General features: G+C 47.9%; 1 protein-coding gene across 1 annotated transcript; it reads left to right on the top strand.

Moving 5' to 3' along the window:
• The first annotated feature begins 3852 nt into the window (after nucleotides 1-3852).
• LOC134496152 (cathelicidin-2-like) lies at nucleotides 3853-13468 on the top strand. The gene is made up of 4 exons (XM_063301908.1): nucleotides 3853-4077; nucleotides 10312-10419; nucleotides 12647-12727; nucleotides 13082-13468. Exons 1-4 carry the CDS (start codon nucleotides 3886-3888, stop codon nucleotides 13211-13213), a joined length of 513 nt encoding a protein of 170 aa, XP_063157978.1. The 5' UTR covers nucleotides 3853-3885; the 3' UTR covers nucleotides 13214-13468.
• The last annotated feature ends 398 nt before the right edge of the window (nucleotides 13469-13866 follow it).

Here is a 13866-nt window from a genome sequence, read left to right as displayed (position 1 = left end):
GTCAATAGCCCTGAGACTTCTGGTGGTCTCCCATCCAAGTACTGGGGCTGAACCTTGTTTAGCTTGTCCAGGTCAGCCAAGGTGTGATGTACAAGGATTGGTCACAAAGTTAACTTTTCCATCACCGTCATAACTGTGAACAGTCACTAAATGAGGCAGTCGCTAAACGAGGACTTCCTGTGGGCATCGCCACCTACCCGAGACGCAGTTCTGTTCGTTCTAGCCCACCTGGAGGGGTGACTGCAGTAAGAAGGGTAGGCTTCAAAAATGGGCCTGGCCTCCATTGCAGGGTGGATGGAAAGCTATTGTAGAAACGCTAATTTAGGGGCTCTTTAAATATCTATTTTTTAAAAAATGCTAGTGACTCCTTCCCTCAATCAGAACGTGATAAAGCCACAAATTTTTGCAGAAGAATTGTTGTGGAAATCTGAACCATCTTAATGAAATGTCCCAAGTCTGCAGATTCATGTTTCTGAAAGCCTGATAAGGACCTTGGAAGGTTTTGTTCTTGATTTTGGGGTCTCAGCACCTGTTTGGTTTTGCAGCTGGGGCAGACTAGTTCCAGCCTAGCCTGAATCCCCCCCGGATCTGCAGGATCTTGGGCCCAAGGCAAGAATTGGCAGTGCTGCTTTCCTGGAGCGAGCGAGAGCCCGGGGCCCTGGTGGATCTCTACGTTCTCTTTTCTGACCTGCATCCCCTGCTGCTTTCTGCACCATTTTTTCCTGGAGAAGCTTCTCTGCAACCGAAATCCTTTGTTTTAAATTAATGGCCTCTTCTGGGACTTTCCAAAGTTGGAAAGAGCCAGCCTCACAGTCTGGCTTGTTCTCTAGCCCAGAAGGGAGGGGAGAGAATCGAAAATATTTTACAGTCTCAGTGGTATCCTTCTATGAGCATACGATTGCACCATCATCATCATGAGATTTTTTTTTAACCCGTGCAATCGTGTCCGATTCTCGGAGGCCGCCTGGAGAAATCCCGGCAGTTTTCTTGGCAAAGTTTTTTGGAAGTGGTTTGCCAGTGCTTCCTTCCTAGGGCTGAGAGACATGACTGGCCCAGGGTCACGCAGCCGGCTTTCTCGCAAATGCCGGGACTAGAATTCACCGTCTCCTGGTTTCTAGCCTGGTGCCTTCACCACTACACCAAACCGGCTCTCACCATCAGATTAACATGGTGAATATCAAGTTTGCTTAGCTTCATTTAAAGCCAAATATGTAGCACTAAGCTGAACCTCCATGCTGCATCTTTGTAAAGCATCCTGGGGAAGGGCGTGTTAGTTCTGAAGTTACCCCTGCGCAGCACCGTGACCGTGGGCAAAGCCGTGGAGAGCCCTGAGAAGGGCCTCCCACTGCACTTTGATCGGCTCTGCCCACCAGCGGAGACTGGGTGAGTTTGGGTTTTCCTGTTTCTTGCCTGCTTGGATGCACATCGTAAATGTTTATTCCCCCCAAGCGAACAGGGTCATTTCCTTTTCATCCCAGAAAAATAAACCACTGTGCTCAAAAGCTTTGGGCTTTGGGAAGTTCAGAGACAAAGCTTGGAACGCATGCCTGCATTCGAAAACAAGCACTTGGCCGCGAGGCGGGGGAGAGAAATGTAAATGCCAAAGCGAAAGGGAAACTGGCGGTGCCGGGGGAAAAAACCGCCCTTTTAAGGGAAAGCGAATGCTCTGCTTACTAACGGAGAGATGCAGTTTTGCAGTGCAATTTTATGCCATTGTGTTGAGTTTTGCAGTTTGTACAGGTAGTCCTTGCTTAATGACCACAACTGGGTCTGGGATTTTGGTTGCTAAATGAAGCGGTCATTAAGCAAATCTGACCCAATTCTACGACCTTTTTTGCAGTAGGTGTTAAGCGAATCATGCAGTTGCCCGTTGATTTTGCTTGCCAGAAGCTGACTGGGAAGGTCGAAAATGGTGATCACATGACCACAGGATGCTGTGACAGTCATAAATGCAAACTGGTTGCCGAGCGCCCAAATTGCGATCATGTGACCGCAGGGACACTGTGATGGTCATAAGTGTGAGGACTGGCCGTAAGTTGGTTTTTCCAGCACTGGTGTCAGTCCAAATCATCACTAAATGAATGGTTGTTAAGCGAGGACTACCTGTATTCCTAAGTAAGCATGCACAGTGGCCGACTTGGCATGTTCCAAGCGTGTTAAACTGCTGTGCCCATAAATACAAGGCAGTATCTGAAAGGTGCCACTTTAAGGAAATGTTTAATCTTGAAGAGGCCATTCCTAGATCTAATTAAGCCATCAGCATTCCTCACTGCAGTTTTAAAAAAAAAGCTAAACCACTATTTTAAATTAGCCTTTATTCTTTTCAGTGGATAATTTAAATTGCCCAGGTTTACACTTGTTCTCAACACATTTCCAAGCTTGGTACCAACCAGAAGTATTTTGTAGTTTCACAAATTTCCAGTGTCCACATTTCAGGTTGAAGAGATCCAGAGGATATTGGTTTGGAGAAGAATATGCAAGGGATAGTCCAGAACAGTGGACTAGCAGCATGGCTGGCTGGGGAATTCTGGGAGTTGAAGTCCACCCACCATAAAGTCCACCCACCTTCAGTTCTGGGAGTTGAAGTCCACCCACCTTAAAGTTGCTGAGCTTGAGAAACACTAGTCCAGAGGCTAAGTTGAACCCACTAAAGTTTTCCCCTTTTGCCTCTCATCTCAAAGCCCCCCAAATCCACCCTTTCTTATAAACCTCCACTTGTTTTTTCTCTCTCTTCTCAGAACTGCCAAAATACGAGCTAAAACAGAGCAGGACAGAGAATTAGAAGAATCAGCTAATCATATTTGCTGGCTTTTCTCCAGCCCACTTCGCTTAGAAGGCCCAACGTCCGATCCAAGGTGGCCTCAAGGTGTGTCAGTTGGGCAGATGGGAGCTGTAGTCCAGCAACGGTGGGGGCAGGGATGGTTGTTGGGTGAGATGTGCTCAGGTGAGCTGGAAGAGGGTGTGGGTCAAGCTAATTCTTTTGCTAGAAAGATGGAGGTCACCAGTGCTGGGCCCTTTCTCAGATGGTGGAAGGTGGTCATTCCCAGCCGTTTTTGGAGAAGCCAGTCTGACAAGAGATGGGACAAGGAGGAAGGGTGGTTTTTTTGTAATGGGTTGGGCGATGGGCTTTCCTACAGTAGTTAAAATGTCAGCAAGGTAGCAGCTGATCACCTGCACTTGCTCTCTCCAACGTGGCTTTGACTCCATCAAAAAGTCACCAGATGATCAAGGAGAGGAAGGCCATCTAGGATCCTGGAGGAGGAGAGCCATGCTGGTCTATGGTGGCCAAACATCAGGAGGGGTCTCCTAGCCCCTTTTCCAACTCACCAGTTTGATTCAAAGGCCGAATCTGCAGCCCACGAAAGCGTCGGCCTTGGAATCAAATTCGTCGGAAAAGGGGCGACCAGACTCCTCCTGATTTTCAACTGTTCTCAGCTACGACCTTAAAACAAGGCTTTCCCACTTCAAGTACTTCTTTGGCTGCAGGTTTTTTTTTTAATTGTGCTGATTCAATTGTCTAAATATTTCTTTTGGTGTGTGAGTGTTTTTGGGAACTGCAGGAAATCTGTTTTTTCCTTCTTTCCAGTCATACAAAACAGAAAGCCAGCCCTGTTGCAATCGCTCGGCATTGGCTACCAGTGGAGTGAGTGTGCTTTTCAAGGGGGGAGGCCCGTTTCTTTGGGGGCCAAGAGTGAGCAAGGCAGCCTCTGACTGTTGAGTTCAGTTCTGCTGGATATTTGGAAGGAAAGAAAGAAAGAAAGAAAGAGAGAGGGAGAGAGGGAGAGAGAGAAAGAGAAAGAGAAAGAGAAAGAGAAAGAAGAAGGAAGGAAGGAAGGAAGGAAGGGCATTCTACAGTTTCTCCCCAGAACCACAGAGTGCTGAGCAATGGGCTTGGTCCTCCTGGGTGCAGCGTGGGTCACTTGGGGGGTCCTTCGGATAGCAGCTTCCCCCACCGCAGAGGATCCCGGGCTTGTTCTCCCCAGAGATGCGGCTCGGCTGGCAGTGGAAGATTACAACCAGAGGAGCGCCGCGCAGTCGGTCTTCAGGCTCTTCAAGATCAGAAGCACCCACAAAACGGTAAACCCCGAGTCGAGAATCCGCGGGGCTTGCGACGATCCTCCCAGGGACCGCCGTGGGTGGGGAGGGTCCCTTCTTGATTTCTTGATTCGTTGGCTCGACCACAGCCTGCCTTTCTCCTCTGCAGACGGGAGGTCAAGGCAGTCAGCAACATTTATAAAGGGTTTAGCCGGGGGCAGCAAAAAGGGGTTGGATTTTTTAGAATCTTGCTTGTTTTAGGCCAAATGGCTTTTAACGGCAGGTGAAGTTCTCCCTCCCTCCAACTGCTTTTTGTGCATGGAAAATCTGCAAGTATCTGCAGCTTCGTAGGCACAGAGGCATCCTTCGCTTTCCTCCCTCCCAACACGTCTTTCGCAACGGCCAGCTTCTGCCAACATCTCCGGCCAAAGATGTTCCGCGGAAGTGTTCCGTGCCCTCCCTCTGGAGACTGTGGTGTGAAAGGTGCGCTTGTCGGCTGCGCTAACAACAGCCAGGACGGAAAAGCAGCAGCAAAAAGCTAGTTTCTCCAAGTTTGGGATGAAGGTGGATTAGGAAGAAAGTTGCGAGAAAACAGCGTTGTTCAAACTTGGCCAGTCTAAGATGCATGGACTCCAGCTCCCAGAATCCCCCAGCCAGCATGCTTTAAGATGCATGGACTCCAACTCCCAGAATCCCCCAGCCAGCATGCTTTAAGATGCATGGACTCCAACTCCCAGAATCTCCCAGCCAGCATGCTTTATGATGCGTGAACTCCAACTCCCAGAATCCCCCAGCCAGCATGCTTTAAGATGCATGGACTCCAACTCCCAGAATCCCCCAGCCAGCATGCTTTAAGATGCATGGACTCCAACTCCCAGAATCCCCCAGCCAGCATGCTTTAAGATACATGGACTCCAACTCCCAGAATTTCCCAGCCAGCCAGGACATGAAGCCAAAGACAGTGATGGCCCCTTCTGAACTCTTGGACCAAGTTTTTTTTTGGGGGGGGCAGGGGGTTATACTTTGAATTCCACTTGAGATACTGAGGCCAGCTGAGTGGTGCCATTCAGCTGGCTGCGCTTGAAAAAGCTGAGCAGGTTTGGGCTGGTTAACCCTTGGATGGGAGACCACCAGGAAATCTGTTGGCTAGACAGGGAACTCAAACAGCTTCCTCGATGACAGAAATGGCCAAACCCTTTTGTACTGTTGCCCTGGGGCCGAGGAAAATAAAGGATGTTTCTTTGACCTCACCCAGTTATTTTTGTCACAGCTGGGGCTTGTGGCACCCAGTTGACCTTGATATTAAACAGATTAAGCCAGGTCAGACCTGGTCACTAGTTCCTAGGCTGGGAAGGAGAAAAAAACATCCCGTAAGGAGGTCAGGGCAAACACCTCCTATATTCTAGCGGAGAAGACTGCAAGGCCACGGCCGTGGCGCCAGCGGGAGCTGAGCTGGACTTGAGAGGCCCTGATTTGCTTCGGCCCTTGCAATGTCTGGCTGGGCGAAAGGGGTGGATGGAGCTGCTGGGAAAGGAAGTGGCAAATGGTGGCCGTGGGACTTCGTGGCTGGGCTTGCAGGCCTAAGCTGGGTTTTGATTCGGAGGGCTTTCGGAAGCGACTCTCTCCTGGTTGTCCTGGGACAACAAGGGGACCAGATGGCCCTCCATTTGCAGGGGCTACATTGCCAGAAGAAAAGCGTGAAAGATTTAGATCTGGCCAAATTGGGGCCAGTGAAGGAGGGAGCCTTCCATCCCTCTATTTTTTTTTAATCCATTCAATCATGTCCGATTCTTGGAGGCTGCCTGGACAAGTCCCTGCAGTTTTCCTGGCAAGGTTTTTTGGAAGTGGTTTGCCATTGCCTCCTTCCTAGGGCTGAGAGAGAGGGGCTGGCCCAGGGTCACCCAGTTGGCTTCATGCCCAAGGTGGGACTGGAACTCAGGGTCTCCCGGTTTCTAGGCCGGGGCCTTAGCCATGACTCCAAACTGGCTTTCTCTTCTCTTTGAGCATGCTTTGAAGAGGGAGGTCTTTCTTCTGCACAGATTTTTGCTTGCAATTTTCTAGCGCACCTCCCTGTCCCCCCCTGCTGGCTGTAAGAAACCCTCCTCACAGCAATAATGCTCTCTTGGTGCTCCTTCAGCTGGCAGTGTGACTATGTGCATTTGGGGCCATTGCCAAACAGGCCGGTACAGGTAGTCCTTGCTTAACAACCACAATTGAGACTGGAATTTCAGTTGCTAAGTGAAGCGGTCATTAAGCAAATCCAACTTGATTTTACAGTCTTTTTTGTGGTGGTCATTAAGCAAATCAGCACGGCCATTAAGCAAACCATGTGGTTCTTAAGCAAATCACACAGTTCCCTATCAATTTTGCTTGCCAGGAGCCAGCTGGGAACATCGAAAATGGCGAACATGTGACCACGTGACGTTGCGATGGCCATAAATGCAAGCTGGTTGCCAAGCGCCCAAATCATGATCACATGACCATGGGAATGCTGCAATGGTTGTAAGTGTGAGCGCTGGTCGTAAGTCAGTTTTTTCAGCACTGTCGTAAGTCTGAACCATCACTAAACGAATGGTCATTAAGTGAGGACTACCTGTAAATAAATCCCAGCCACAAATGCTTTCCCTCAACATAGAAATGATGGGCAGCTTCTCTAGCTGAATTTTTATTTTTCTGTGAGAAGGCTCTGGCAGGGTTTTGAGGATTTAATCTGGCTCACCAGCAAAACTCTCCCACTCGGCTCCCCTGCTGCTCCTGGTGCAAGATTCTGCTGCAGAAAACAGGGTTGACCGCCGCAGAACAGTAAAAAACTATAGTTTCAGGGCGGAAGCTACGTTCTGCAGGGAGGCAATCCAAGTTGTAGCCTGTCCTGGTAAGGTGAAATTCATCATATGGGAGGGCTGGAAAATTTCCCAATTTAGTTTGCACCCAAGTGCACTCCTGGTTAATCCCGCTCTCCAGGTTGGAGCAAGCATATCTGCCCCTTGGTTCGGCTTGCAAAAAATGCAGCTGGATGTTTGTTTATTAAGCATCAGCAAAATATCACTTTAACTAGCAGAAATTGGATTAAAATGGAAAGAGAGACATGAATAGCAGGTTAGAATTTACATTATCTGTAGTATCTATCTATCTATCTGTCAATGTCAAAAAACAATATCCATATTTATGGCCGACTTCAAACTCCTTATAGACTTTTTGCATGAAACGGGAAAAAATGCACTTACGATTTGTGGTTTTGATGATTAGACAAAAATTGGATAACAGAAAAAGATGAGCTTTTTTTTGTAATCATAGATTAAGAGATAATTTTGTAATTGTGCTTACATTTGCTGCAAATAAACAGAAGCTTCTATTTCTTTTTATTCTTTCTTTCTGAGTTTCTCTTTTTTCTTTCTTCCTTTTTCTGTTTCTTCTCTTCATTAGTTTGTGTTAGTTTTTATGTGTTTTGTAAAACTTTTAATAACATTTATTTTTAAAAAAAGATCAAAGTTCCCAGAGCCACTGGATACTATCAGCACAAACAGTCCCACAGGGTTGTTTCACCCTTAGTACTTCTATGTTCAGTCCTTCTATGGTCTACATTACAGCTGCAGAATAGAGATGGAAAGTAGGACACCAGGTGATCTCTATTCTGCACCATGAAGGAAAGGACTTGGTAGATCAGGATGATGTATCCAACACGGGTAAGGCTGAGAAAGGCAGCCTCTGAATCCTGGCCAAGGTCTGGTTCGTTGGGGGAAAATTCAGAATTGGGACCTTGTGGCCATCTCTCTGCTATTGAACAGAAAGAAATGCAAATCCTACACTACGGTAGAAAAAAATCCAAGGCATGAGGAAAAGGAGGAAGCCATTCCAAATAGCAAAAGCTTGGATCGAAAGCGGAACACAAGCCAAGACCGTGATGCAGCTGCCAAAAAAGCAAATACGATCCTAGGCTGCATCAACTGAAGTGCGGCATCAATGCCATTGCTCCTCTCTCTTCTGCATGCTTGATCAGACCCCACCGAGATTCTAGGCCCCCCATTTTTGGAAAGACCTTGATGACCTGGAACATGTCCAGACCAGCCTTTCTCAACTTTTGGACCCTGGAAGAACCCTTGCAATATTTCCCAGGCCTCAGAGAACCCCTGCACATTCAGGCTCAAACAGAGGCCAGAAGATACAAAATGACTGTATTTGTTTCATGGGTAGGCCTGTAGATATGCATTAGCATTGTCCTTAAACTAAAAATAAAGAACGAAACTTACCTCTTTCATACGAAGTTGCCCAAATTTGAAATAGTTTCTTAAATAAACCGTGGTTTCCCAGGGAACCCCTAGGGATCTCTCACGGAACCCCAGGGTGCCACAGAACCCTGGCTGAGAAACCCTGTGGTCGATCATAACAGGTCACTGGAGTTCAACGAGAGTGGTGGCATTTTTGATCAGCGTCCAGGAAGCAAGCCGCCAAGTCAAGTTAATGTCCAATCCCTTTTGATGTGTGGTGGCGTGGCAAAGCTCTCTTCTCGCAAAGCGGGGTTGACGGAAAAAAGAGCCCCTGCATTGTGAAGTGAAGATTGGGTGCTTCCCAAAACATCTGAGGATGCTTTTCATTCTTTCCAGCCAAATAAATAAAATATGGGAAGAAGGTTAGGCAGAGAGACTTAGGGCTTATCTGAATGTCCATCCGCAGATTAAGTCTCCATGGAGAGCGAAGAACTTTGCTGACTTTGGCGTAGGGGCAGAAGCAAGTCCCGGTCTGAAAATGGGCCGGATCCAGCCAGGGGCTGCGGAGCTTGCTTTAAGGCCCCTGAGTACCAAGCCGACCCTGGCTGGTTGGGAAAAGCTCAGCAGAGTTAGGTCCCTGGTTAGTCCTTGGATGGGGCACCCCCAGGAGATTGCGGGGCTGGAGGCTAGATCGGGAAGTTGAAAAACCACCCCAGAAGAAGGCAAGGTCAAATCACTTTTATACTGCTACCAAGAAAACTACAAGGATGTGTTCATAACAGGAGTGTCAGCAAGGTATGGTCAAAAGAGTCAAGATGGTGGCCACCACGACGCGATTGTGCCTGTTTTTTAGTGCACGGAAAACAAGCGGAGCTTCGATCACACCGTTGTGACTCACATCTGGACTTTTCTGACCATATGCTGCAGATGCTGTCCATAAAGTCAGCAGGAATTAAGCTACATTATTTTTTATAGCAATTCTTTTATGCCTGGATGTTCTTCCTACAACCCCTTTGATGTTCTCCTGTTCTTCCCCTTCCTTCAGATCTCTTTGCTGCTTTCCTCCATGCGTAGGCTCTCTGGTGCACAGGGCTCCAACCTCTGGCTATGCTGAGCACAGGTGATGGGGATTGTAGTCCAACCAATCCAGCAGGCCAGAGAGCTAATCCTTTGGCGTCGCCCTGTTGCATTTTTTCTGCTCAATTCCCCTTCAGCACCATCCCAAATCCAAAGACTGCATATTCCTTGGAAACAGGATTCTTCCTCTCCAACTCCATCATCCTAAAGCACGGTTTCTCAAACTCAGCCCCTTGAAGATGGGTGGACTTCAACTCCCAGAGTTCCCCAGCCAGCCATGCTGGCTGGGGAACTCTGGGAGTTGAAGTCCACCCATCTTCAAGGGGCCGAGATTGAGAAACCCCGTCCTAAAGTGCCACCTGTTCAAACTCTCCCCATTTGCATGTAATTTTTATTAGAGATTTTTTTTAATAAAGGAAGATAAAAACTAATACAAATTAATAGAAAGTGAGAAAAAGAAAGCTAAGAGGGCAAGAAAGAAAAAAAAAGAAAAAGAAAAACAGAAAAGAAGGGAGAAGAAAAAGGATACCAAGAAGTGGCTTCTGATCTTCTTTACAGCAGTTATAAGTACAATCATAAATTTAACTCTGTGGTTACAAGATAACTCTCTTCTTTCTATAATCTATCCTGTCTAATCTTCCAAACCAGAAATCCTAAATTCATTTGTTTTCTGTTTCATGCAAAAAGTCCATAAGGGGTTTCCAGTCAGCCTTAAACGCAGATGTTGTCTTTTCTTTGAGCAAAGAAGTCAATTTAGCCATCTCGGCAAGTTCCACCATCTTCACCAACCGTTGTGGGTAATATTGAATCGTTCCACCTTTGTGCACACAATAATCTTGCTGCAGTTATCATGTACAAAAACCAAGTTCCGTGACTTTTTTCCAACTGTTTGCGTGCCAATCCCAAGAGAAAAACTTCTGGTCTCAATTGTGCATTAATCATTAAAATCCTCTGGATCAGCAAACTCTCTCCCTTTTGCATCCCCCCCCAAAAGAGACTGGAGTGGAGCACCCACTTCTCGCTGCATTTCACCATCAAAGAGACCTGGTGTCAGAAAACAGCCCCACGCAGGATCGGAGATTGTAGATACAAGCCGAACGGGGTAAGTGGACAAGGGGCAGAACTGGCCCTTCTCCTGCTTGTGTGTGTGTGTGCGTGTGTGTGTGTGAGTGAGAAAGAGAGAGACAGAGAGAGAGAAAGCGCAGCTGGCCAGCTTAGAGGCAGCAATATTGGGGGGGGGGGAATGGAAAAACGAGAAAGAGGAATCTGTAGGAGTGTCATTTTGCAGCACAATACAGGACAGGAGAGTTGATCTCGCTGCCAAATAGGTTACTTGCAGACCTTAAATCAGGAGTCTGGCCGCCCCTTTCCCAACTCACAATTTTATTAAAAGGCATCACCTCCCTTCATCGGCTGCATGGACAGGCCGGACTGATGTAGGGTTCATCTTGGGGCAGAGCGGGGTAAGACGGCTTAGGCAGGAATGAGGTCGTGTTGTTTGCACTGGGTTAGAAAAATGGGGTCTGCATCTGTGCCAGTTTCTTTGAACATTTTGGGAATGTCCACTCCATCTGGCTGAACCTGCTTCTTCTCACTGTAGGAACCCGCATCCCACTTTAAACCCATCAGTCCACCCCTCTATGTGTGTGATCGATGCAGCTCACAAAAGCTGATGCCTTTTAATGATATTTGGGAACCAGAATAGGTTTTACCAGACTCCTGATTTTTTGCCACCATGAACTAACACGGCTTTCCTCCAACAATGTCTGCAGACCTCAGGCAACCTTACTGACCTGGAAGAAGATTAGCAGGGTCAGACCTGGTTAGTAATTGGATAAGAGACCACCAGGAGATCTTAGGGGTGTAGGCCAGATCAGGAAGTCTAATGGAAGGATGTTTTTATCTTTCCTGGGCTAAACTGTCACCCTGGATAATTCTTAAGGATTGCCAAAACCCAGCTGTTCAAATTTCTTTGGGGCAATTGCTTTAGAGCAGTGATTCTCAACTGTGGCAACTTGAAGCTGTGTGGACTTTAACTCCCAGAATTCCCCAGCCAGCCATGTTGGCTGGAGAATTCTGGGAGTTGAAGTCCACAAATCTTAGAGTTGCCGAGGTTGAGAAACACTGCGCTAGAGGTCTCTGGATCTATCCATGCATGAAGAAAAGGAGACCACCAGAAGTAATCGTTCAGAAGGGTCCTTTAAACTGACCACAGTTGGCCACACAGTCAGTCGTGCTGCCCCATTCCTATTGCAATCAGAGCTCCCCTTTCATGCCTGCTGAGAAAATTTTTGGGAACAATAAAACATTACGGAGTATTTACAGAGCTAGTTCTTTTTCAAACCAAGATTAGCCTTGCTAACTAGGCTAGCCAAAATTGGTTAAAAATCACCCAATGTGCAAATATCATGGTTTAGTTGCAAAGAACTTCACTAGGTAGGTGCTGTTAAAAGGTGAAAAGGTGAAAGGTCCCCTGGGCAAGCACCGAGCCTTGTCTGACCCTTTGGGGGGACGCCGCTTTTGTGACGTTTTCTTGGCAGACTATAGAGCAGGGTGGTTTGCCATGGCCTTCCCCTTCCCCAGCAAGCCGGGTGCTCATTTCACCGACCTCGGAAGGATGGAAGGCTGAGTCGACCTGAGCCGGCTCCCCGAGAGAGAATCCGGCTTCCGCTGGGATCGAACCCGGGTCGTGGGGGGAGTTTCGGTTGCAATACCGCCACCTACCACCCTGCGCCACACGAGGCTGTTTTGCTATTAAAAGGAACTATTCCTTAAAATGTTGTAATCTTTGATTCAAATAGTGAGGGTGAGCATAGCCTCCCTCACAGGGTTGTTGTTCTTGTTGTGTTCCCCAGGCAGAAGCATTAGGTCTGCCTGTTGCCTTGCAGTGACCCCAATGTGGTTGAGGATTATGGGAGCTGAAATCCAATCCCTGGTAGCCCAGTAGCCTGGGGTAAATGTAATTAGATAGAGGCAGACTCACGCAGCTTTATTTAGGGGGCTTCAAACCAACATAATGAATCAGAAGGAAGAACAAGCTACTTTAAATGACATGATTAGAGGGGCCTGTAAGTACATTTTCATCTGCACATGCAGGCCTTAACTGTTGAGGTCCAGAATGACTTTCATGTCAGTTCCCATTTAGATTCCCTCCCTCCCTCCCTCCCTCTTTCTTTCTTTCTTTCTTTCTTTCTTTCTTTCTTTCTTTCTTTTCTTTCTTCTTCCCCTCCCTCCCTCCCTCCTCCCTTCCTCCCTTCCCAAATGGAATGGGGTTCTAGGTTAGATTCTTCTCATCCTGGCTAATCCTGGCTGATTTTTTTCCTCCCCAGCTGATCCAAGATTGTTCTGCAGAAGTGTCCTTTCTCGACCTGATGTGGGATTCCCCACTGACCTCCATGACGTGCGTGCAGGTGAGCCATTGGCAAACAAACTGAGGACATCCAGGCCATCGTCCTCTAGCAGATTGTTCTACCCGGGACCCCGAATCCTGAGACAAGAATATCAGCCATTACTTTGCCAGGAATCTGTGGTTTAGACCAGTGTTTCTCAACCTTGGCTGCTTTAAGATGCGTGGACTTCAACTCCCAGAATTCCCTAGCCAGCCATGCTGGCTGGGGAATTCTGGGAGTTGAAGTCCAGCATCTTAAAGCAGCCAAGGTTGAGAAACACTGCCCTAAAGAATTCTTCCTCCAAATTTGAAATCTGGAGTGTGACTGGGCCCTGTGGGAGGAGATTGATTGTCCTCCTTCCTTGTCTGTCCACAGGTGAAGCAGAAGAAAACCAAGCCCCAGGCCAGCCCCCCGCAAGCAGTGGGGTCCCCCCCCCAGGTAAACGTGGAACATTACATGCCAGCATCCTACTCAGCCGCAGCTCTGACTGCCACCGAGGAAGACTAACGGCTCAGCCGAAGCGGGATCCTGTTTGGACTTGGCTGGCCTGTCCCTGGATGGCTCTTGGACGCTGGATCCCTGGATCTCCAGAATGCCTCTCCTTGGGGAGGGTTTCTGCATGCCCATGCTAAAGAGGATGCTTTTTTTTTTCCTGCACCAGTTTCCGGAGGGAATCTGGGGTTTTAGATTGCCACAAGAACTGGTGCAATTCTAATTTCATGGCAAGGCTGTTTCTGCAATGCTTATCGACCCCTCCTGCTGCCTCTGCAGTTGCTCTTTGCAGTTCATCTGCTCTCGTGCAAAGTGTTTATGCAGCTGCATTTAATCCAGGTTCAACCGAGCTGCAAGTGCTTCCAAGCCAAGAAGCTGCTGAGGACCTGCTATGGGGGGGAGGTGAAAATGGGGAGGCACCCTCTGGAATTCATGGTCTTCCCTCCCGTTTCCTCGTTGTGGGTCTGCAGGAGGGTCAAAAAAGTAAAGATTTAGGTTGTCCAGGAGTGTCTGCAAGGAGGGGGAGTCAAAAAGATCAAGATGGCAGCCACCACCATGCAACCTGATGCCCCTAATCCGCCATCTTGACTTTTTTGACCGCCCTTCCCTGCAGCACCCCCCACAGGCTCCTCTCTGGAGGATGCCTTTAGTCAAGCTATAGCTTCTCT

Source organism: Candoia aspera, chromosome 4 (genome assembly GCF_035149785.1).
Source record: "Candoia aspera isolate rCanAsp1 chromosome 4, rCanAsp1.hap2, whole genome shotgun sequence".
NCBI lineage: Eukaryota > Metazoa > Chordata > Lepidosauria > Squamata > Boidae > Candoia > Candoia aspera.
This window is presented reverse-complemented; position numbering and strand designations above follow the sequence as displayed.